This window comes from Notechis scutatus, chromosome 1 (genome assembly GCF_049901735.1).
Source record: "Notechis scutatus isolate UNSWTSFEM ecotype Mainland chromosome 1, rNotScu1.2, whole genome shotgun sequence".
Lineage (NCBI taxonomy): Eukaryota > Metazoa > Chordata > Lepidosauria > Squamata > Elapidae > Notechis > Notechis scutatus.
In genome coordinates, this window is record NC_142009.1 from 275,981,841 (window position 1) to 276,008,301 (window position 26,461).

Below are 26,461 nucleotides of genomic sequence, written 5' to 3' on the forward strand. Positions count from 1 at the left end.
TGATGTGCATTGCAACAAAACTAGAATAAATGAATGGCAATTACACAAAAGTTGTGTATGTTGACAATGAGAAAAACTCTCCTAATGATCAGAATTGTTAACAGACAGGATGAGGGTTTTTTCCACTAAAAATACTTTAGCAGATAGCAATAGCAACAGCACTTAGACTTATATACCGCTTTACAGTGCTTTACAGCCTTCTCTAAGCAGTTTACAAAGTCAACTGGGTCCTCATTTTATGGACCTTGGAAGAATAGAAGGCTGAGTCAGCCTAGGGGATTCAAGCCTAACCATTTTAATATTTGCTAGAAAAAGTATTCAAGTTTACTTTGATTTTTTGAGATCTACTATATGACATTTTTCTGCTCAGTACTTCTCTCTTCCAACCATGCCAACTTCTAATATGCAGGTAACACTTTAATGTTGTTTTCAATACATTATTATTATGCAGGGAGAGGTAGCACCTTGTTGTTTCCTTACCATAAGAGTGATCAGAGCAAAGAATCTCCGGAAAGCAGATATGTGTGAGTACCCTTTGTGTATTCCCCCCCCTTTCAGAATAGTATTATAAACTGGGATTGGGATTATTTTGCTGAAGGAGATTCATTGAGAATTGTTCTTCACAATTGTTCTTTCTTAACTTAAACAAAGAAAATCAAGATAGTGAAGCTTAGTTACTGAATATATTCTTCCTGTAGGACAAGCTCTTAAGGTCCTTGCATTTTAAAATTCTGATTATATGGAGGGGAGTTGAGTTTGGAAAATGCATGCCAGAAAGCATGTTTCTCTGACTCTTTCATTTTTCTCCTTAATAGTCTTTTACACTGCAAGGAGTGGTACTCTAACTTACAGTTTAAAGCAAACATAGAACCCACAACCTGCAGTTGTTGTTCCAGTGCAACTTTCAGAAGTGCCAGCTAACAAGATCTATTTGCCAACAAAGGATAATATTTGTAGCTTACGGTTGAAATGAGGGGTCCTTGATGCTCTCTAAGTTTTCTTGTTTTCTTACACATGTTTCATTTCCCAAACTAGATAATATCATCAGTGCTAGTAAGGGTTGGGGTTTTCCTCTCAATTAATAGACATGTAGACATAAACATTTACATACTGTGCAAAAGAGACAATGAACAAGTCAAAAAAGGAAGCAAAATAACCAAAATACCTCCCCATCATCAATCAGCACCCTCAGATGAGCCTAGATTAACATCAGACCAAGAGTCAAGAAGTAAACAATACCCCAATCAAAGAACTGCCAAATAAGCTAACAGTAAACAGCCCAGCCAAAGGACCTCCAAGTCCTCTCCCACCAACAATGACAGGGGAAACCATCATTGTCATTGTTAGCCCTTCAGTTGTGTCCAATCCTCGGCCACTCTATGGATCAGCACTCTCCATGCCATTTTGTCCCACACTGCCATGGTCATCCCAGCATCAACCTTTACAGCAGGGGTCTCCAACCTTGGCAACTTTAAGACTTGTGGACTTCAACTCGCAGAATTCCTCAGCCACAAGTCTTTTTTAAAACAAGTTTTATTAGTTTTCAAAACACACAAATCATCATTATCCATCATGTTTAAACCTTTTTCCATTATAAATTTAACAAGTCAGATAAACTATAATTCTGTTTTAAACCATTTCCATATAAACATACAAAAAACCTCTTGTCCAATTTCTCTTTACTTCTCTTTACTCTTATTCAATTTCATTATTATTATTTCATCTATTTCTTTCTGACTTAGTTACCATTATTCTCATTCTATATTTCTGCAAGGTTTTATTAATTCTCCCCCCCCAAAAAAAACATATACACACAACACATAAAACATAAAAAAAATCTTTTTGGAAAGTAACTTGGACCCAGGTATCTCTCTCTTCATGGACTTCAATTATATTCATGCTCATCTTACATATCATTACTTATTTTATTTACCATTCTAAGCTTTCTATATTAACTTCTCCACATATTTCACTCTTCTTAATTCTATCTTAATTAATCATCTTAATTTGAGTCATTATATTTGTATCTTTTGTCCATTCTTTATTGTCCCTTTGTCTCGTTCCTTATAAAAAAAAAAGAAGTTTCTCCTGAAATCACTAATCAGAGTATGATGCCTTTCTATCTCCCCCCTAAATTAATCAAATTAACCTTTAAAATAACGCCCAATACCCAATCCGATTTTGCTTGGTACATTCTATCTAAATAGTACATCCAAAGTAATTAAATATATAGTTAAACAATAAATCTAAATATTAAAAACAAATACTATAGTAGAAATTTTATAATAACATCAATACCATAATCTTATTAAACTCTTTAATTAAAACTCAATATTCTAAACCTCCCATCATATTATTAAATTTTAAAACCAATCATTATTAAACATTTCAACATTTTAATCTCTTATCAACTCTTAAACCGTTTAAGTTTTCTATTTCTAATACCATACTACAATATCATCTTATGTACCTTGCAAAATCTTTTTGAAAAAATTATATTTTATCCTTTATCCCTAAAAAAGATTCCTTTTTTCCCATTTAATTTCAAAACTTTGTAACTTTTCTCCACCTTTTCCCTTTCTTTCTTCTCCCAGCAAACCTTTCTACCCCCCCTTCTTCTAGCCTCTGCCTTACTGGCTTCCCTTCTCTGTCGTGTTCCTTTTCCCTTTTGTTTACTATCATTATATTGATTTTGCACCTTATTTTTCCCTTTCTTAAGTGTTTTTTTAAATCTTAAGTCCTTTATTTCTCTTCCTTTCACTCTTCCTTCTTTCTTGGTCGAGTTCTGAAATTTATTAAAAATGGCTTCCTCTCCTTCTTCTTCTTCTGCTGTCTTCATCTGTTGTAATGTTTGTTGATAGTTAATAAGCGCCATTTCTAAAAAAAGGAAGGCTTCTTTCAGACCAGATTTACCATTTTTTTTTGCTTGTTCATAATCTTTTCTCAGCTCCTCAATAGAAAGAGCCATTATAAATCTTTTCTTTTCCCCTTCTTTCTTCTTACAACAACCAGAATATTCCAAAGAAAAAATAAAACAGTCCCAAAGTTATCAATCAGTCCAAACCAAGGCAGAGTTCTCACTTTCTCCTCCTGGGGTAGTATCAATCAAAGAAAAAGAAAGTCCAAATCTATTTCTTAAAATCTTATTGCAATATATTTTAGTCTTCAAATCCTTAAGGCATCTCCTCCAATAGAGTCTTAGCATACAAATATATATTTTTTTTAGTCCTCTCTCTTCCCACTCATTGCTTAAAACCAGTTTTCACCTAAAAGAAATAGGTTTCTTAATATCCACTTATTTATTCCGTAGGAAAAGAGGGTAAGCTTTCCTTTCAGCACCATCAAACTGCCGCTTTTTTCCTCTTCTAGAAGGTATCATTCAGAAAATCATACTTTTCAGGAATTTTGTTAAATATGTCTTAGAGTCCTAGGAACCAAGAAAAACTTTCTCCTTTGAAAAACTTTCTCCACTTCCTCCTGCGCATTCTTACCCGGCTGCCAGCTTCTTTGTGGCGGCCATTACGGACCGCTGCTGCACCGTCCTGGGAAAAGGGGTTCTGCCGGCCGGGGAGGGGGTCTGCAACACCCCCAAACCCCTCTCCGGATCCCCCCTACCTTCAGCTGCCCCTGCAGGGCAGCCTAGCTCCGTACCCGTCCGGATCGGAGCCCCAAAAATGGCTAGCGCGGCAGGGATCGCGCAGCTTCGCAAATCCCTGCCGCTCGCGAAGCCGACAAACCGGAAGCCACAAGTCTTAAAGTCGTCAAGGTTGGAGACCCCTGCTTTACAGTGTCCAGCCAGCAAATACTCGGGAGGCCCCTTCTCCTTTATCTGCTGATCCACTCCCAGCACAACTGACTTTTCAAGTCAGTCAACTCTCATGACACATCCGAAGTAGGACAACTTCTGTTTGGCAATCTTGGCTTCAAGCGATATTTTGGGTGAGGTTTGGTCTAGGACTACTTTGGGATGCGTAACAGTCACCTCCAGCACTTCAATTCAAACATTTCCGCCTTTCTCCTATCTGCTTTTTTCAGTCCAGGTTTTGCAGTCATAAGTAGGAATTGGAACAATTATTGTATTAGGGCATGACAACATAAATAGAGGGCAAACCCCACACAGTTTACACATAGATGCACTACACTATGACTAAAGAAATTATCCTGCTTTTAATTTTCTTGCAATATGCAGGTAATCCTCAACTTACCACCAAAATTGAGCACAAAATTTATGTTGCTAAGTGAGACAGTTGTTAAGTGAATTTTGCCCCATGTTACAACCTTCCTTGCCACAGTTGTTAAGTAAATCACTGCAGTTGTTAAGTCAGTAACATGGTTGATTAGTGAAGCTGACTTCTCCATTAACTATGCTGTTCGCAAAAGGGGATCCTATGATTCCAGAACACTGCAACCATCATAAATATGAGTCAGTTTCCAAGCATCTGAATTTTAATCATGTGACCATGGGGATACTGCAACAGTTGTAAGTGTGAAAAATTGTCATGTCATTTTTCCCCCCCAGTGTCATTGTAAATTTGAATGGTCACTAAATGAACTGTTGTAAGTCAAGGACAACCTGTAAATCATTCTGCTATGCCCTCTAACATTAGATTGCAAATATAGGCCAGATCAGAGGGAGGATTAAGAGATATTATGTATACAGAAAAATATACTGTTGCTGTTCCTCTTCAGATATACCAATGTTGCCTTGATCTTCTCTGTAATCTTCAAGTAATATCACCCGTCACTTAATTATTTACACTTTGATCTTTCACACTAGTAAGCCATCCTGACTGCTACTCGAAGCTACACCTGCCAACTGCTTCTCCTGCACAATACCAAACAAAGACCATTCAGAACTGCAAAGACCCTGTCTGGAATGAAACCTTTCATTTCATGGTGCAGTCGAAAGCAAAGGTAAGCAACTCATTGTTAATTTTAGTTTCAGTGGCTGTGTGATCGCAGCAGTGCAAGAGAGGTGAATGATTAGGAAAACTGTGGATAGTCAAAAGTTAGTATAGTCTGAGATTCATGTGCCAAGCTCATTCCTTTCCTTTATAAAGACTTGAAGGCAATTTTCATTTATATTTCAAATGCTGTGTCTTAAGTTTGTGAATTCTATGTAGTTGGTGTATTGGATCCAAGCACTGACAGACAGGATGCTCGGTGGCACAAAAGAGGATAACAATGGAAGTTATAACAGGGCAATACAAGCCCCATTCCTTTTCACTAATCAGCATGAAACCTCACTCATGCACAAAAGGGGCAAAGCTTGCAACATGAAGCCAAATGCAGCCTTAATTTCTTTGATAAAAAATAACAAGCTTCTGGTGTTTTATCAGAGAAATCCAAGAAATCCATCATTTCTCATCCCAGAAGCTTCTTCATTTCCAACTGGATGGGTGGGGAATGGAAGGATTTATATTCCTATGACCTGCTGTCTGAAAGGAATATAAATCCTTCCATTCCCCACCATCAATCAGAGTTGAAGTAGCTTCTTGGATGAGAAGCAAAACATATTCAAAGAAAAACAAGAAAGTCCAGTTGCCTCTTGAAAAGCACCTTTGGTACTTCTGTAGATCTCCTTAATCAATGTATTTGTAGCCTCCATTTCCAAAACTTGACATTTTGAGTACCCGTTAGACCTACTATGCAAAGAGTATTTACTTCCATAGTCCTACAGAATTGCTTTCTCATCAGTTCAACCAGATTCCTATTTTTAATAACAGCAAAGAATGAAATGTACAGCACATCTCATCATACACCTAAATCATACATCATACTCCTTTTACCTAAACTAAAGAATCTTCAATCTTTCAGTCTCTTCTTGCCCAATGCTATCCCCATTCAAATGTATATTCTACCCTTTATGACATATCTACTTAACAACCTTTTATTTCTTTTACCAGAATGTGTTGGAGCTGAGTGTTCATGATGATGATGTCTATCAAGATGACCATCTTTTCACTGTACACTTTGATATAGCAAAACTCCCACTGAATGAAAAAGTGCTCATGAATTTTAACTGCAACCAAAAGGTCTGTATAACCTTAATGAACATTTTAACAGAGCAATTTTGTGTGTTTACTCAAGAATAAACAATTATTTTGCATGCACATGCACACACCAAACTGATGTAACCATTTTACATCCTGAACGAATATACAAACTAGAATGCAAGTTATCCTTTTATTTTCACACTTTACTAACAGAAGAGTGAAACTGTAGTAAAAAAAATGCACATGTAAAAATATATTATGGGTAGGTTTATATTGTGAAAGATGCCTTGCAAAAAATCATGTTAGGGAAAATTGGTACAAAACTACACACAGATTTTTGAGCATATAAAAAAACCACAATTGTTTTGGTTTGCAGGCTTTTATGTAGTAACTGAAGAGAACATTTGCTTACAGAAATCTGTTTCTATCTTATTTTTTGTTTGTTTAATTCTAACATCATTTTACCATCATTGAAAAGCATTTTATAATGTTTCTACAAAGATGTCTGGCATATAGTTTTAAAAATAAATATAAATACATTTTGAAGTACAGGAGCTCAATATGATAACTTCTAAAATAAAAATCCTCTAGAAAGAATTGTAGCATTTGTTAACAATCAGTTATACACCAGAGAGCTAGAGAGAGAGAGATGAACTTGAGTCTTTCCTTTCTTGAGGCTAGCATATCTTTTTGTGGAATGGAATGGAGAATGGAGAATGGAATGGAGTTAGTAGACAGCTAACTTGAGTTCTTGCACATAATTCTCAGAGCAATGGAAATTATATCAATGATATCCAAATGTAAACCATGCAACCATACAAACCTGCATATACAGCCCAACCTATCATTTTACATGCTGGTGATAGTAAGTTCATAAGAGATTTAAAATAATATATTTTTATTTACTATTCTAATCTTAGCTCCATTTGATGTGCCTGTTCACCCACTATGATTTAGTGTTACAAGTGTATCCTGCAACTATAGTTAAAATCCAGATAATATTGTGCTTGAACATAACACTAACGGCATCTTTGTGCCAGTTGTGGTGAGATTACAACTCTCAGAATTCCTAAAAAAACTTTTTAGAATGGTTTCAGTAGGAAACGTTATACTTACTTTCTTCTAATTTCAGGAAAATGAGGAGCTGGAATTAGAATTTGAGTTGCTGCACAGGTGGGTAAAATCAGAATCTAAATAATCTCTACAGAATCTACTATGTCCCTGCTTCTCATCTATATGAAATACTGGGCAATATTTTCCTACACTGATAGTAAGATCTGACAATATTCTACCATTTAGCAATCCTGCTCTGCATTTTGACAAAACCTCATAAGAAACTTTGCAGTTTAAACATCATGAGCTACTACTGGTTTCCCCTGTTGTTTTCAACATTTCTAGAAATTGCTTTTTTTTTTTAACAATAACTTTAAATATCCTGCCTTGCTGAATAAACAAAGTAATTATGTATTTTTTTTAAAGATCAAGATTTTCTGAAATAATCATTACAAATGGAGTTCTTCTGGTAAGTATTTTATCTACTTTCTTTCCTCTGCTACTTTTTCTAAAAAGGGAATGAAATGAAATGAATGCAATTTCCAACTGATATCTTTTCTTTTTCCTAACTGATATCTGAAACTTTTGATTAAGAAATCATGATTTCTTCAAGTATCTCCTACTTAAACCTTAGGATTTTCACAGTCGATCTTCTATCCTGTTTGTCAAAGTGAATAATATTTTAGGATTATGGCAGTATTCCATTTCCTGAAAATATAATTACCTCAGTAATATGCAATTATGCACAATTGTATACAGTTATGCACAGAGTGTATCCTGTATACCAGGGATCCCCAACCTTTCGACGCGCTGCCCGGTTCCGACATCAGCTGGGCGCCGCGACCGGTCAAGCGTCAACTGGGCGCCGCCATCTTTTATGACGAAAGGCGCTTCCGGTGGCGTCACGGAAGCGTGTTCGTCATAAAAAGATGGCGATATGTTAGCTTCTGGTGAGCTTTTTCGGGTAGAAATGGCTTTCACCGGAAAAGCTCACCGCGCGCTGGCGCCCGCCATCTTTTTATGAAACAGCGCTTCCGGTGAACTTTCTACCCGGAAGCGCTTTTACCAAAAAAGATGGCGGCGCCCAGCAACCACGCCCGGTAAGGGTTGTTCCTGACCCGGTACCGGTCCGCGGACCGCGGTTGGGGACCCCTGCTGTATACCACATAGGATATATAACATCATGTAAAAATAGAGGTTTTAAATGTGTAAAGAATATAGCTGATAGAACAGTGAAATAGCTTAATAAATATAAAAATATGTTTTATTTATTACTATTACTAGATTTTAAATGTGTATGTATTTTATGTATAGTTAAATACACATATATATACATACATACAAAACACTTGTCACTTGCCTTTAAATATTTTTAACAGGTGAGTTTCAGTAATTGCTCTCAGCCATATCATGTTATAGGAAATGGATGTTATTCCCTCATACACACCTCCCCCAAACAATGCTGGTTGGCATACATCTTATCATTCAGAGGGAAAACCAATAGCAGGAATTTTACACTTTAATTTTGAATTTAGTGTCCTCTTGTATTTCTATAGTCTCGACAAGTCCGCTGTTTGGAGGTCGAGGTGGAGAAGAAAAAGACGCGGAACTCAAGTAATATTACTTTTTCTGTAAACTCAGAGAAGGTGTAGCATCTGTAATCATGCAGGGTGTGGCTCCCACTCTGATGGTATTAAAAAAAACCTGGCTCTTCTTCCAGGCCTTGGAGTAGGGTGGCTGCCAGGTCCCTGACATTTCTGGTATTATATGGAGTTTCTCCTGTACATTTATTTATTTATTTATTTATTTATTTATTTATTTTATTAAACTTTTATGTCACCCATCTCACTGAGGCGACATTAAGCAACTTTATGATGTCTTCTGTTTGTCATTATTTATCTGCTCCAATGTCTCCTACATTGTGCTCCAAGACCCTCAAAATTTTGCCAGCCAAAACAATATTAAAATCCCTAGCACATGGAAAGCAGCAGCTGCAGCTGCAGCAAATGTGTCACTTTTAATTTTTGATATGGTACTTACTGATAAATATAACTCATACAAACAAAAGGTCTGCTGGGGATCCTCTATGGTTGTTGTTTTTTAAAGTGGGAAGGATTCTTGAGAGGAAAAAAGTTTAAGAAATACTGATCTACTCTTTTAAACTGGAAAGTGAATTGCTCTGGAGTTGGATGGCCAGTAAATGTAACAAATAAATACAATTCATCAAGAATGAAGTCTTTAACCTATGGCAGTTCTACTCAATATTTCTAATAAAGGAATATCATCATTTGAAATGGGTGAAGTACTAGGTAACATTGTATATTGTATTTACTCTACAAAAACATGGAGCTAGATTTTTCTTTCTACAGTACGTCACTACTTGTGAATTGGGACTGGTGGGTAGTCTTAGATCTGCTGAGAAGAATAAAAGACCAGGATGAGAGTAAATGAACTGTGGAGTTCTCTGCTGAAAAGTATGGATACCTTAATTTGGAAGGGTTGCTTGCCTACTTCCTTGGTGAATCCTAAGTTTTTGGGTGAAGTCTTAACAGAACTCCTTTATTTCCTGTCACTCTTAGTCAGTAGGCAGCTCTCATTGGCGTATCTTGAGCCAGCTTTTCTCTCTCCTGTCTTTGCTCTTTCTTGTCTAGCACGGCTAACACTTTAATTTCTGTTTCCTGTTTCTGCAGGGAGTAGGGGAGGGGAGGCGTTCACATATGTGTATTTCAGTTTTTCCATGTGAGAGAATGATTGGTACACAAAGATGGAGATAAGTTGATTTTATAAATCGGATGTTTTATAAGTGATTGAGATTTATCATTGTTCATTCCATTAATTTGTTGGGTTGTGGTTTCTGACAGGAATAGATATCCATATGTACATACAGTTCCTATACAAGTGGGCCTCATTATACACTTTGTGTGGATAGTAAATTTCCGGTATTAGTTTCAGCTTCAGTTGGTAGTTTACATTAGCCAGATGTGGAAAACTGCATTTTAAATATTCTTATATTCTTTCTTTTCTTCCTTCCTTCTTTCTTTCCTTCTTTCCTTCTCTCTTTCTTTCTTTCTCATTCTCCCCCTCTCTCCCTCCCTCCCTCTGTCTTCTTTCTTTCTTTCTTTCTTTCTTTCTTTCCTTTCTTTCTTTCTTTCTTTCTTCCTTCCTTCTTTCCTTCCTTCCTTCCTTCCTTCCTTCCTTCCTTCCTTCCTCCCTCCCTTCCTTCCTTCCTTCCTTCCATTTTAAATTAAGGATAACCTTTTAATGTGACATAATCTTACCTAGCACATTATTGTTTTATCAGCAACTACTGATCCATTCAGTGGCATCTTCTGACTGGATTGCTGTAATGCACTCTAGATGGATTCTTCCATTCTTCCAAATCCAGACTAATTTTGTTTCTTAAAAAGTGCCATTAAAACATATGCAATTGCATTTGTGAACACTCTTTTCCTTTTCTTTTATAGAAAAAAGACTATATCTTATTGCAAAAGGATCTCATGAAGAACATAAGGAATTTAGTTTGGGGTTTGACTACTATATGAAAACTACATTTCACTATATTAAATATAAACATCCAACATTGGATATTAGATTACCAAAGGAGGATCTAGATTATTTATTTGTGAGTTTATTATCAAATTTCATTTTCTTATTAAAGGCTCTTTTTGTCATTCTTATTGTATCAGTTTTGTATAAATGTATACTGAAGAATAGCAAAACTTGCATATTGATAGAAGAGAATATTTATTGCTTAGGGTTCAACTGTGGGGTCCTTTGGACTCTCTGAGCTTGGTTGTTTTCTTGCAGACATTTCATTACTTATCTAGATAACATCAGTGCAAGAGAGGGGATTTGTTCTTAGTTTATATTCTTGCGGCTTGTCCTGTAAGTGGTGATGACTGTGGTCTTGATGGTTCTGTTATTAGATTGTTGTTTACTGTTTGTTTGTTTCAGTTGGTAATTCCTTGACTGGGCTACAGTACATAATTGTTGATCTAATATTAATGTTGGTGTTAATCTCTGCTTATCTGGGTGTTGATTGCTTACATAGCATGCAACTTTCTACTCTTTTGGGTACAGAAGTGTAATTATCTTTCCAGGGGCCATGTTCTTATAATAAAGAAGAAAAATCTGTAAAAGTGGAAGTAAATTCAATTCCGCAGAGCAAGAAAATAGTATTAGCTGAGGTAAGAGTAGAATTTTGCTGAATATTGCATTAAACTGCTTCCGTGTTTTAAATTGATTTCTTCCACAATCTGAGATGGAAGGGAAGTGGGAAGGTAATTTATCTCTGCCATAGCACATGTTCTAACTAAATTATTGTTATGATGGTATTATCTTCATGATAAAAATCTCAAATGTGTATGAAAATAATTTGGAATAGGAGGTCTGCACCAATTCCTATCAATTGTTTTTTTTTTAAATCTGTTTTTGCAATATAAAAGTTCTAAAACGAACAATGCAGGTATGCATTTTTACTAAAGATGCTCAATAAATTGCATGCTTGGAATCATGTAATAAGATATTAGTTAAGTAAAGCAACAGAATGCGGAACCATAGAATTTAATCAGAAGATTTTGTTGCTTTGGGGAATAGACTGTGTTTCTATTCATGCAGAGGAAAGGGATAATATTTTGCTTTTTTGGCTGCAGTCCTCTGTACTTTTCTGTTTCTTCTGTTGAATCCTACGGACTTCAGACATAGCAGTGGAAAAATCAACATACCATCTCAATATAATCAATTGCATTTTGAACTTCAATTCCAGGTTCTTTGTATCAAACAAATTTTACTGATTTATCTCAGAAAACAACACTCAAGTTAGAAACATCATTGTATTAATGACCAAGTATGATAAAAATAGTAGACAGGAATTGCTATCACCAACCTATACTTCAAATGTAAAGTTAAACTTAAACACTCTTAAACTGAAAATTCTTCAAGATTTTGAGAAAAGGTGTACTAGAATCTTGTAATATGCAGATGGATGTAAATAAATTCATTCTTTCATTAAAAACTGCATAGTTGTTTGACTGTGTTTGTGTCTGTGTTTGTATATCTTCATGTCAATCTGGACTCCTAGTGACTGCCTAGGCAAGTCTACGCAGTTTTCTTGGCATGGTTTCTTAGAAGTTGTTTGCCACTGTGCCCTTCCAAGGGTGATGGAGAGTGATTAGCCTAAGGTCACGCAGCTGGCTTTATGCCTAACACTAGACTAGAAATCACAGTCTCCTGGTTTCTAGCTTGTAGTGATGCCTTAATCACTACATCAAACTTGTTCTCAGCTGACTACAAATTTTATTTGGTTGACAACCTATATCCTGCTGCAAACTGTGTTGACTAACTATTTAAAATATCCATGAAATATCCACGTGGTCTCAAAAATGAGCTCTTAAATCATAAGCATAAGTATTTGTTATCATATGTCCCATCAGAATAATATGGACTATCCACTAACCAATTTAATGCATTCTGGCTCAGCAGGTAAAATGCATATATCCACTTTTTTACATGTGTGCCAGAAATTATACATGATTCCTGGAATGAAAAAATGTTAACAATGTAAAGAAACCTATATTTGCATTCTGAATTTTCAGAATAAGAAATTTGCTTTGCATGTGAAGACAGAAGACTGGTAAGACATGTCTCGGATGGTAATGGCTACAATTTTAATTATTCTGTTTATTTCTGTTCTAATATGTTTTATTTCTCCAATCTTTGTTTGGGGACATGTTCCTAAAGCAATTAGCAGTGTTTGTATTATTTAAGGCCAAATATGTTTCATTTCTGTTGTAATTATATGTGCATGTAATATATATGTAGGGATGTGGCATGAATTCCAATGTCACTTTTAACAGCAAAAGAAACAATATAGGTAGTGGCACTCTGTTTTGTACACATGATAATTAAAATAAATACTACCGTGCTCACAAAAAGGCCGGGCCTTTTTTTGACCACGCGGGCGCTTTGGTGCTTCCCCTTGCATCCGGGTGGGTGGGCGGGGCGCAGCGATACAGGAGACCTTGGGTTCGGGCCACCTTGCTTTCCTTCTCCCTTGCTGCGCGCTTGAGCAAAAGCAGCGACCCGCCAGCCCCTTCAGGGCCCTCCTGCACCAGCCCTGAGGAGACCGGGTTTGAGGCGCCCGTCTTCCCTTTGCGGCCCTTGCGAGGCCAGGGCTCGGGGCCTCTTCCGCCTCCGACCTCCTACACCTCGCGCCGCAGGCACAAAGAGCAGGGGGCGCTGGCAGCAGGGGGAGCGCAGCCCCACCCCTTACCCACGGGAAAGGGCCCCAGCGCCTCTGCCTGGCCCTGCGCGCCGGTTCCCGCGGCCTCCTTTCCGGGGTAAAAAACATGGTATAAATATTGTCATTTGCCATTTAAAAACAAATTACTTTATAAATTGTTCTTCTCGTGTCACATTTATTAAGTAGTCACTATAGGTTTACTGGGGGAAACCAAGCTGTCACTCAAGATTTCCTTGATCATTAGCATTTTCAGGTAATGAAGAAGATTCCAAATATGAAGATGGAACAGGTATGCTAACATTTATTTCCTTGTGTGTTTAATTCAGTAAGTCCAATCTTGACCTCCGTTTGGGATATGACCTTTGTTCTCAAGAGCAAGATTTTTTACACAAAAGAAAGAACATTGTCACTGGTGCCTTGAAGAAGGTTCTCAAACTAGAAAAGGACCTGCAGGATCATGAGGTATGTATGATTCAGAATGTCAGTTATTCCTGAAGGATTCCAATTGACTGTATATAGACATCACAATGAGGATTAATCTAATCTCTTGTTGTTTTGTGTGTCTCCATTTTTTCAGCTGCTCATGCAGTAATAAGAATTGCCACTTGTGGGCAAGCACTCACCAAATTCCTGAAAGGAAGTTAGAAACAATATTCCCTAATTTCAGAATGTGAAACACTTGGTTAACCATTAGGAAATGGTCAACCAAATGAATTCAATGAAAGAACCAGTTGGTGGAAATGGTGGATTCCCTCTCATTGGAGATTACACAGTCATTTGTGGGGAAAACAGTAATCTGGATTCCTGCATTGTATAAGAGGTCAAACCTAATGGCAGAAGTGGCTGCCGTGAATTCTATAGAATTCTTTATTGCCCAAGTGTGATTGGACATACAGGAATTTGTCTTGGTACGTATGCTCTCAGTGTACATAAAAGAAAAGATACATTCGAGGTACAACACTTAATGATAGTCATAGGGTATAATAAGCAATCAAATCATACTAGGAAACAGTCCATATAAATCGTAAGGATACAAGCAACAAAGTTACAGTCATACAGTCACAAGTGGGAGGGGATGGGTGATAAGGAGTGATGAGAAGATTAATAGTAATAGGAGTGCAGACTTTGTAAATAGTTGGACAGTGTTGAGGGAATTATTTGTTTAGCAGAGTGATGTTGTTGAGCAAAAGACTGTCCTTGTGTCTAAGTTATTCTGGTGTGCAGTGCTCTGTAGTGTCGTTTTGAGGGTAGGAATTGAAACAATTTATATCCAGGATGTGAGGAGTCTATGAGGCTATGAGAATTGAAGGTAGCTGATTCTAGCTTTTGTCACCATGTTGGATTAATCAATACTGAGGTTCATTTTCAAACGTCTTGTGGTTAATTTATTAAGTAAAGCACTTGCCTGCCATTAATTTAAATAAATAAACACACTATGTCTTATAAAGAAAACATTGTAAACAAACTAAAGTTAAGATTGACAATAATGTAAGGTTTGAGAAGTAACTTTAAAATTAGCTTCCCGGATGGGAAGCAAGTGCTCCCAATTTCTTCTTCTGCCTCTTACAAGTCTGTCTTAATTCTAATTTTAAATCTGATATCTCTAACAATTATGTTATAATTATAATTGTAATAATGCCATATTACTTATCATGTATTTAAACCAAATATCCTACTTGAGGTTAAAGGGCTGCGAATTTATAGGTGAGGGTTCCTGTGAGTGGGAATTCAATCTGTAATGGACTAATGAAGCAGGCTTTATAACTAATAATAGGGGGGAAAGATTTATTTACAGCAAAAATATAATATGGATAGGCAAAGATTACTATCTAATCTGCTTATCCAACTAGGAAGTGAGTCAAAGGAACGTGTGCTCTATATGCATCTAAGAAGACAGATGGAAGTGACCACAAATAACTTTATTATACACAGCTGGCACAGTGATAGACAAAGAGGAGACAAAGACACTCAACTCTGCACTCACCTTACTGCCACCTTGTGCCCTGGAAATAATCAAGTGCTGAAAAGTCAGTAATATTGGAGTTACAGTGTAATTAGATACCAATCTTCTATAAATATAGAATGTGTAACTCAGGGTTGAACTGTGGAGTCCTTGGAATTTTCTAAGATTGCTTCTTTTCTTGAAGAAGTTTCATTACCCAGATAAGCAGCATTTGTAGATTGGTGGGAGTGTTATTTCCATTTTGGTAATTCCTTGATTAGGCTGTTGTTTATTGCTTGATTGTTTATCTGGAGTTAATCGTACCAATCCCTTCCTATGTTAGTGAGGGGCGTTCTAATCTTTTTGTTTCCTTTTTTAGCTTTTTTATAGGTTTTTTTTTAGTGGTGTGTAAATGTTGTTTATCTCTATTTGCCTGTTGATGAGTGCCAAGCTGCCAGGAATTTGCTAGCTTTTCCTGGATTTAGATTGGTCTAGGATGCTCACAATTTCCTTGTTGAATCTATGGTTAAGTCTGTCCATGTTGTGAAATTAAGAAATTTTCACCATGTCTTTTCATTACTAGATGATGCTTTTTTGGTTTACCTAAGTTGTTTTGGAGGACTTTAATTAATTTGTGTGCTACAGTGATGGATTGTTGATGTAATAGCCTGTTGGTTGTTTCTGAGATGTTTTTGATATATGGCAGTGCTTTTCATAGCTTGGATTGGTTGTACTGTAGTCAAGTGAAAAGTCAGATAACATTTTTATGAAGTACTATGGCATCAGTGGTGGGTTTCCAAATTTTTTCCTACCAGTTCTATGAGAGCACACACGAATTAAATTAAACATTAAAACATTATTGGAACTGTACATTGAAAAGTGGAAAAAAGGAAAAGAAGAAAAGATAAATAAGACTTTAAAATCTGGACAATTGGGAAGGGGTAAATTGAAAATTAGAAAGTCTGAAAAGTACAAATTTATAGCATTTAAAGATCAGAAACTTAGGGGACTTGGAGGAATAATTTTAGCATTTACTAAATTTTATTAGCAATTGATATTTTTTGGAGTTTCTAGATATTGGGATACTGGAATATTAGAGGTATATTAATTGTTACAAAATGACCCAGCAGGAGATAAACAAGTTCTATAAAGAAATGTTAGAAATTACAACAAAGAACTATAAGAAGTTGATGGCAATATTTAAAGATAAAGTGTGAAAGTAGAAGGGTCTGTACAAATGATGGGAAAAGAAGAATATAACACACAAAAGACAGCTGAGAAATTAGAAGGAGTGGCAGAGAAGGCAAAGCAAAATAAACTACAAGAAGGTAAAAATAAATTAAAAGCAGATTAAAAACACTGAAAAGATAGTAATAATAAATACTAAAGATCAGATAGACAATCCCTTGAGTGCCTACAGCAGAATAGAGGGGGGAAAGGATGATTTTTCAAAAATAATGGAAGGGTTATGGATGGATATTCAAAAGATGCAGCAGAAGGAAATAAAGAGCAAAGCAGAAGGAACAATTAACCTGTGCAAAAATGCTTGCAAGACATATAGGATTCCAAAAGAGAAACATAAAAGAAACACCAAAAAATCAATAAATGATGAAATTCTAAAAAGACTGAGAGATGATGGATAGAGACAATATTTTTTTTAAACAGAGCTGGAAGGGACCTTGGAGGTCTTCTAATCCAACTCCCTGCTTAGGCAGGAAACCCTGTTCTACTTCAGACAAATGGTTATCGAATATCTTTTTAAAAACTTCCAGTGTTGGACCATTCACAACTTCTGGAGGCAAGTTGTTCCATTGGTTAATTGTTCTAACTGTCAGGAAATTTCTCCTTAGTTCTAAGTTGCTTCTCTCCTTGATTAGTTTCCACCCATTGCTTCTTATTCATGCCCTCAGGTGCTTTCGAGAATAGCTTGACTCCCTTTTCCCTGAGATACTGGAAGACTGCTATCATGTCTCCCCTAGTCCTTCTTTTCATTAGACTAGCCATGCCCAGTTCCTGCAACCGTTCTTCATATGTTTTAGCCTCCAGTCCCCTAATCATCTTTGTTGGTCTTCTCTGCACTCTTTCTAGAGTCTCGATATCTTTTTTACATCGTGGTGACCAAAACTGAATGCAGTATTCCAAGTGTAGCCTTACCAAAGCATTATAAAGTGGTATTAACACTTCACGTGATCTTGATTCTACCAACCAATAGAAATAAGTGGAAAGTTTAAATTGAGGAAATAGTAGCACATATATAGATATAACAGAATGTATTATAACCATAAATATATTAAGACTAGGAGGTGGTAGATTAGGACTAGGTATATTTAAATGTATTATTATCAGTGGCGGGATGCTGCCGGTTTGGACCGGTTCATGCAAACCGGTAGCTCCCAGGATTAGCTGGCCCCACCCACCCTATCCTGCCCTTTATTTCCTGCTTTGTAGCTCACCTCAATCATGCGGCACAGCTGATTCCCCCCACCCACTGTTCTACTTACCATTGCTGACTTGGAAGGTAAGCAGCTGAGCTTCTAAATGCCCCATTTTCAGTACTGCGTGCAAGCGCCTTAGGCACGTGCTTGTGCAAAGTGCACACTCATCGAACTGGTTGTTAAAGCGGCAGTATCCCACCACTGATTATTATGATTAACAGGATGCAAAAAAAATAGGAAAATATAGTTTTCAAGGATTATAAATTCAGGGGATTTAGAGATATAATTTTGGGATTGATTAAATCTCATTGATAACTAGTTTTATTGGTGTTTATAGAAAATTGAGTATTGAAAATGTGGTGGAATACTGAGTGATACTTAAAATATCAAAATATTAGTGATTTAATAGGGGTTAATAAGTATACTGTATGAAGACATGTTTATATATACTTTTGGAGGAAGTGATAAAAATAATAAAGAGAGACTAGTATTGTTTAAAGATAATGAGGTAAATATAGAAGAACCCCAACAAATGGGAAAAATAAAGAAATAAGTATAAATCCAGAAAATAGTAGAATATATACTGATATATAAAAGAATATATTATAATTATAATGAGCACATTAAGGTCAGAAGTTGGAAGATAAAAATTTTGTATGTAATTGTATTATTACTGTGAGCACTGTGTTAAAAATATGTTAACCCAGTCATTGCACTGTCCACAAAATATGTTGGTTGTTAAAGGAAAAACTGCAAATAAAACATATATAAAAAACCCCAATTAATTAAATAATTATTTTAAATGATAAAAACAAACAAGCAAACTCACAACACTTAACTTTCACTATGTAAACTTAATTATAACACTTATAGTTCAAAGGAAAAGATTCAATCATCGCTTGATTTAATCAGCTCTTTTTCTGGGTTTAATAAGAATACCAAAAATAAACAAGGATACCAATTAAGGAACTGATTTAGAATACTGTAAATATTGTTGCTAGAATGTTTCCTATTTTGTAGTCTACCTTCCCTGGGCTTTGATTCTTGGAAATACTTCCTGCTTTTCAAGTAGCACCAGCATTTTTCTTTCTTATCGCCACTGAGATTTTCCTTCTCACAATATCTACACACACACACACACACACACACACACACACCATTTCATAAATGGCAAAATGATGCCCATATAGAGTCCTCTGGAGTGTCTTATTTAATGGACACAATGTCCTCTCTCCCCACCTCCAGGCAGCAGTAGCAGCAAAGGATATTGTTAAAAGAAAACATGGGAAGGTACAGAAGAAGCCTAAGTCTAAATCCTGAATTTCATTGTCTCCTTTCAAAATTGAGAGTTACTTGCTTGTTTATTTTTTTGAGGTCCCGATAGTTGCAATTATGACAACAGGGGGCAGTATGCGATCACTGACTGCATGCTTTGGAAGTCTCCGAGGTCTTCAGAAGCTCAATCTCCTAGACTGTGCTACATACATGAGTGGATTGTCGGGCACAACCTGGTAAGGCATATTTGATGCTAGAAAAATAAACTTTGCTCCGTTCCGTCTCTGTGCTCTTTAATTACCTCGCTAGGACATGAAATTATTGACCTACTTGAGGAATAATTCTGTGTACTTGCTGCTTTTTTAAAAAGAACCTGCTTTCATTGTAACTTTATTTGAATGAAGAAAAGAGATCCACTTGAGGTCTGGGGATATAAATGTGCCAAGGAGATTTGGGGCTGAAATATATTAATATTAAATATATTAAGAAAAATCATTTTTGATCTAATTACCTGTCTACAATTAATTGTAAGTGTTCAATAGAAGTTCCGTATTGATAAACAAAACAGATGGTCCTTTTTAAATGACCTTTCTGATGAAGTTATTAAGTGTATCTAGCTTCCCCCCACTGAATTTCCTTGCCAAAAGCACCCTGGGAAAGTTGCAAATAGCAATCAAGTGAACCTGGAATGTTGCAACCATCATAAATAGATGCCAGTTGCCAAGCAATCAAACTCCGATTATGTGACCCGCAGGATGCTGCAATGGTCCTGTGTGCTCTCAACAACTTTTTTCAGCGCTGTCATAACTTTGAATAATCATTAAACAAATGGTCATAAGTCAAGGACTATCTGTATATTGGACTTAAATTCCCATAATTCCTGACTACACTAGCTCTGCTGGCTGACTCTAACATGGATTTCTTTGTTTGGAATAATAATTATTGTATAATAGGGGAGCTGTTGCTTTAATGGGGTATCTTAAAGGAATCTTGCAGGATATTTGCTATTTAATCCAGCAAGATATTGTTTATATTCTTGAATTGTTTTTCTTAGGACCATGGCAAAGTTGTACAAAGATGCACAATGGTCAAGAAAGAATCTAGATGAGCAAATCAATGAGGCTAAACGACATGTAACTAAGAGCAAACTGAATGGTTTTTCCATGGAGCGTTTGAAATATTACAACAGGCAATTGCGACATCGGAAAGAAGAAGGACAAAAAACATCGTACATAGATCTGTGGGGTCTCCTTATTGAATATATGTTGAATGATGGGGTAGAGTACTTTTTTAATAGTATGATTTGAAACTACTGGTTCTTAGCCATATTCTGTATGACTTCGAATCCTAAGGAGCCTTGCCCATTGTTTTTCTCTTGCAAGCAGATTAATGTTCGGCTGGATGGTATAAATAACATTTGCTGTTCCTAGAATAATAGGCTATAAGGATTGCAGGGTACCTTGGAGATCATCTAATCCAAACCTTGTCCAGTGCAGAAGGTGAATATCCAGTTTCTTTCTAAACACTTCAAAGAACAGAAGATCCACCAGGCAGTCTGGTCCATTGCTAAACCTTACCGTTAGGAAAGATTGTCTAATGTCCAAGTGAAATCTACTTCATTATCATTATAACCATTTATTTCCTGTCCTGTCTTCTGGAAAAAATTTGCTCTGTTTTCTACATGTCAGTCCTTCAGGTGCTTGAAAAGAACTATCACATATTTCCACAATCTTCTCTTTTTCAAACTATATCCAGTGCCTTCAGCCATTCCTCATAATGTTTTTCCTTTCAAGCTCCTTATTGTCTCGTTTCTTTCACTCCTTCTTCATATGTGGTGCCTAGAACTGAATGTAACATTCTAGGTCAGTGGTGGCTAACTTTTTTGGGCTCCTGTGCCAAAAATTGTGCACATGTTTGCATGCTCGCTCTCGTGTGCCAGCACCCAGAAGGCAATGCGCCCCCCCATGTCCCCTACGCATGCATGCGCAAACCCCACCAACCGACCCCCACCCCCTTACCTGCACTGTGCCTCACAGCTGATTTTTGGCTGGTTTGAGGCCTTGTTTGGCCTCCCAAAGGCTTGAAGAAGGTTTCTGCAGGCTTCTCCAAGCTTTGTAGGCCTAAATCTAGCCTCGTTTAATCACTTTCTGTTTTTCCAAAAATACCGGAAATGATGAAACAGGGCTAGATTTTGGCCTATAAAGCTTATAGAAGCCCGAAGAAACCTTCCTCAAGCCTTTGGGAGGCCAAAAAAGGCCTCAAACCACCCCAAAAACAGCTGTGAGGCACCACATGCGCAGTGAGGTAAGTTTGCCTGCAGCTCACGTGCCGGCACAAGTGGCTCTGCATGCCACCTGTGGCACGTGTGCCATAGGTTCGCCATCACGGTTCTAGGTGCAATCTAACCAAAGCAGAATATAGAAGAAGGATGAGGTCTCTTGATATTGACACTATACTTCTGTTGATGAAGCCCAGGATTGCATTTGCTTCATTCTGCTACCTTAAATTTAATTGTATAATTGCAATCCATCAAGATATACAGGTCTTTTTGGATGTATATGTAGTCTTTGTTTAGTAACTACAAATAGTTCCAGAGAAATGGTCAGTAAGTGTTGCAACTACCTTGAATAGTGACTGTTCACAAATACAGTAGAAGTAAACAGTAATAACTCATTTTCTGACCAGTGGACACAATCACATCATCAAAAGCCTTCAGTGCAAAACTGATTAAGATCAGATCAGTTTCACGCAGCAGCTGTTGGGGGATTTAATCAGTTAATTAAGGTCACTTAATTAATTCATTACCAGTTATTGAATATTTCAGCTTTAACAACAACACAAGAGCACACAACAGATATAAACTAAATGTAAACCACTCCAAACCCGATTGCAGGAAGTATGATTTCAGCAACAGAGTGGTCAATGTCTGGAACTCACTACCTGATTCTGTTGTCACCTGCTCAAACCCCCACTCCTTTACCCTCAAACTAACCTCTATTGACCTCACCCCATTCCTAAGAGGTCTGTAAGGGGCGTGTATAAGCACACAATCGTGCCTACCATCCCTGTCCTATTGTCCCCAATTATTGGTTCCTATTTCTTGTATTTAAACTTATGTTTATTCTTGTTTCTGTTATATTGTAAGCTTTTGACCAATAAAATAACTAAAAAGATAAAATAAACTTGCAGTTAGCACTTTTTAATAAGCTTTGCATCACAGAGTAAAGTACTCAGGAAGAGATTGCTTACTTAAGCAATTTCTCTGCCCTGTGAGGGGAGCAAAAGAAGGGGCAGGCATAGGACTCTTTATGAGAGAGTTTTAACTGAATGAGACAGGTAGCCAGGGGGGCACCTGTACTGCTGTTCAATGCTGCCTCTTTGATTTTCCTACTCAGATATAGGACTTTGCATTTGCTGAGAGGCTAACTTTTGTTCACGGTTTTGCATTCTTAGTACCTTCTTGAAATTTAATACCATTATTACGATCTTTTCTTATTTTTATTTCTGTTGTCTGTAAATTTGATAATCCTATTATCTAATCCCTCATATAAGTAATTCATAAAAATGTTGAACAGCACAGAAATTAGAAAGCCAAAGGATAAGAAATCAAGGACACAATAGAAAGAAAAGAAATACAAAGTGCAAGAAAAAAAATAAACATTTAAAGAAGTGAATCCCAATTTCCATGCAGCAAGACAAATTTAATATTCCCCCACTCTCTATAAGATTTCATATACTCCACCTCTTCCCATAACGCTCCCTGCTTTGTAATTTCAAAATTGGTTATCATTTTAGTGCAAATGGCAAAAAGTCCATAAACTTAAAGTGTCTCCAAATTTTTTTTATAAATATTTCTTATTTTAACCCTGATCAAACAAGTGATATTTATATTAATTTACTTCTAACAATCATGGTCCTTAAATCATTGTGTAGCTATTGTAGGACTGAATCTACATCTGAAAAATTTCATCCAGGCTTTAGAAATTCTTTTTTGTAATTCCAGTAATAGGCCTTTGCCCCATATCATCTCTCATTTGTATTTCCATTGTCACCTCTGTTTTATAATGCACAATTTCTGTATTTTCCATTGTTTCTGCATCAGTTTGAGTTTGTTTCGCCTCTTCATTCTGTTGGTTGGTTGGTTGGTAGGTAGGTAGGTAGGTAGGTAGGTAGGTTGGTTGGTTTTGTTTGTTTATTTATTTATTTGTTTGTTTGTTTCTCTTTCTTTTTTTCCCCTTTACAGTCTTCTTTAAAGCTGTGTTTGCAAATGCAGAGTTTATTGTTGCACTTTAGTTATAAGTTCCTTCCCCAATTCTTCAAATATCCTTTGAAATATCTTATGTGTCATACTGTTATCTGACATTTTATAAATTTCACTGTTCTTCTTTTAATTCATTAATCCCTTTTCCCCCTCAGGTTGCTTTATTTTAACATTTTAAACCAATTGTCTCTTTCTTGATAGATTAAACAAGTTATATTCCCAGGAAGATAATAATTTGTTTATTTCAAAACTTAGCAAAAATCCTAATATTCTAAAATAATCTGGTCTCTTAATGCATTTATATCTTTCTTGAATTAAATTCTTATTTAGCATTTTGCCATTTATTTTATATTCTTTAAGCAAGTAATTATTATTATTTCTCTGTATTGCAGAGTTACTCAACAGGTAGTTTTCTAAACTTGTTGCTTGAATGACTTCCTGTAACTTTAAAATGATTAGAAAGCCAAAAATAGATAAAGGAATCAGATGAATCTAGTAGGGTTGAATCTAGTAGGGACATTCTGACCCATGGGTTGACTGCTGTCCTGATGTCTCCTTGCAACGGGCTGCTGTCTGAAGCACAAGCCCATATTGTCATTTCCCCTCCTTCAGCAACATCTGGTTCACCTTTCTCTCACCTGGAAGTCCCATTCTACGCTTTGAAGATTAAGATTTCATGGTATTCCAGTGGCATTTCTCTTGGAAACCTAACTGATGTGTGGATTTCAATATTTGTAATATACACAATTTCAGAACAGGTTATATATTTTTATTACAAAAGAATAACTTATTTTCTATCACTAACTGGTTTTATGTTCTCTTTTAAAATACAGAAAGACAGCCATAAACTTTCTGATCAGCAACAAGCAGTGAATGAGGGGCAGAATCCTTTCCCTATTTACACTGCCATCAGCGTAAAGGAGAAGTACAGCACTACGGATTTCAAGGGTAATACCAAATTCAAAGTGGCAATACCAAGAGATCTTTGATTAGCTAGATATAGGTCTCTTGATGAAACAGGCAGAGAAAATAAATTGCACATTAGTAATCTCAGATTGAAAGCCACCTCTTGGCCGTTGGATGCAAATGTGACATAGTATCTTAAGTCCAAAGACATTGTGCATTTTAATGATTCATTTTAATATTTTATTGCCTGTTTATAGTTTTATTGTTATACTGTGGATCTTTTAATTTGTTTACCATGACTCTGATAAATCCAATAAATGATGAGTATGATAAATAGCAATAGCACTAGCACTTAGACTTATATACCACTTCACAGTATTTTACGACTATCTCTAAGCAGTTTACAGAGTCAGCATATTGCCCCGAACAATCTGGGTCCTCATTTTACCCACCTCGGAAGGGCCTGGTGAGATTCGAACTGCCAAATTGCAGGCAGCCAGGGGTTAGCAGACGTAGCCTGCAGTACTGCATTCTAACCACTGCACCACTGTGATTCTTTATATATATGAATAAATATTCATATACCAATATAGACATTATAGTTTTATAATAATACACAAGGTTAGTCTAATACTTTGAAATCTTCAGCTGGAGTCTACTGTGCCTGTTTAATCCATTCAGTTCCAAATTCCAGAAGAAACTCCAGGCTAAGAGACAGAAGCTGGCGCACCATTGCTCAGTAAATTGTCAGTGATTAGACTGCTTTTGCATTTGGGGCATCCCAGTTTTAGAACCAAATAACATATGTCATCATGTTATTAACCCTTACATTTTTAATTGAATAAAGAGCAGCTGCAAAAATAATAAATAGCAAGTTATTTATAGCCGGGCTACGGGCCTTCCATGCTTCCAAATAGATATTTAAGGCCACACAATTACTTGTGTTTTAACATTTAAATCTGTCCTGATGACTGTATATATGCACCCATACTGTTGGTAAACAATAAAACAGGTTTGTCACTGATGTCAGGTCTTTTTTCAAACTCCATGTGTGACCTATGGCCCTAGGTTTTCTTACTTTTTTAGATTGAATTTTTGAACCAATACAAATAACAGCAATTAAGAACAAACCTCATACGTGCCACATCATGTAAGCCTTTATTAAAGAAAAAAAACCATATAATTAAAACAGAACAAACAATATTAACAAAGAAGGGAAGGAATAAGACAGAAAAATGTGTGTGTGTGTGTGTGTGTGTGTGTGTGTGTGTGTGTGTGTGTGTGTGTATACCTGTTAAGTGCAGATGCCTGATCTTGCCTAATACTGGAGATAATGCACCAAAGAGAGTCTTGCTTTCATTTTTGTGGCTGTAATTCTTTCTATAGAATGGATGGAATTCACACCTTATGAAGTGGGAATACTAAAATATGGAGCTTTTGTTCGGACTGAAGATTTTGGTAGTGAATTCTTTATGGGGCATCTAATGAAAAGGCTACCAGAGACTCGGATCTCTTATTTGCAAGGTAATAAATGACAGATTTATACTTTATAGAAAATTAACATTTTTAATTTAAAAAAATAAAAGATAGCTGAAAATTGGAATGTACTTTAATTCCATCCAAATGGAATTATAGTATACTCTATTCAATAATAATCATTATACAACTGTTCAACTGAGTGTTAACATAAAGCAGATGCTAACATGAATTTTTCACATTCATATTAAGAAGAACATCTTAATGAATGGTTCAAAGTCATAAAATTGAGTGTGAGCTTTTCGGTTTTACAAAACTCTTCCTCAACCAAGATAAAACACTACCATCAACAACCACAATGATTGCAGTGGTAGCTGGAGGAAATATGTAGTGATAGATTAAGGGAATATTAGTAAACCACACACAGAATTAAAAAGAAAAAATAATTTGATTCTACTTTGATAGTTTTCTACTGCCTCCAAGAGTTGCTTAATGATTACTGAGATCGGAAAGGAGACAAAAATACATTTATGTACATTCTTCTGGGCAGGCACGTGGAGCAGCATATTTTCCTTTAATCTACTGTATTTCTGGAATATAAGTCACAGTTCCGAGGATTTTTGGCACAAATGGACTCAAGATCAAATTGTCAATATTGGTAGGTTGCTCTTATACCACTCTTATCTTTTATTACTAATGGGCTTTTTTTGGTGGGGGGCGGGGTCTAATATTTGGTTTATTCAGGGAACGTTAAAACAAAAAATGCCAATATGTTTTGTTAAAAACAAAAGAATAAAAAACCAAAATAAACAACACATTAAAAAGGTGTCTTTTAAAAAAGACTAACCAACACCTGCATAATAATCTTCCTAGTTG

General features: G+C 36.3%; 1 protein-coding gene across 1 annotated transcript in view; it reads left to right on the plus strand.

The window, feature by feature from the left end:
• Positions 1–445: 445 nt before the first annotated feature.
• LOC113410158 (cytosolic phospholipase A2 epsilon-like) overlaps positions 446–26,461 on the plus strand; it is a 34,982-nt gene continuing 8,966 nt past the window's right edge. The window contains exons 1-15 of the mRNA XM_026664613.2: positions 446–524; positions 4,778–4,914; positions 5,907–6,035; positions 7,129–7,169; positions 7,476–7,518; positions 8,606–8,663; positions 10,514–10,671; positions 11,150–11,236; positions 12,644–12,681; positions 13,617–13,752; positions 19,042–19,178; positions 19,997–20,219; positions 24,037–24,151; positions 25,496–25,633; positions 26,136–26,243. Coding sequence (XP_026520398.2) covers positions 446–524; positions 4,778–4,914; positions 5,907–6,035; positions 7,129–7,169; positions 7,476–7,518; positions 8,606–8,663; positions 10,514–10,671; positions 11,150–11,236; positions 12,644–12,681; positions 13,617–13,752; positions 19,042–19,178; positions 19,997–20,219; positions 24,037–24,151; positions 25,496–25,633; positions 26,136–26,243 — 1,627 coding nt within the window. The remainder of the gene's footprint in view (positions 525–4,777; positions 4,915–5,906; positions 6,036–7,128; positions 7,170–7,475; positions 7,519–8,605; positions 8,664–10,513; positions 10,672–11,149; positions 11,237–12,643; positions 12,682–13,616; positions 13,753–19,041; positions 19,179–19,996; positions 20,220–24,036; positions 24,152–25,495; positions 25,634–26,135; positions 26,244–26,461) is intronic.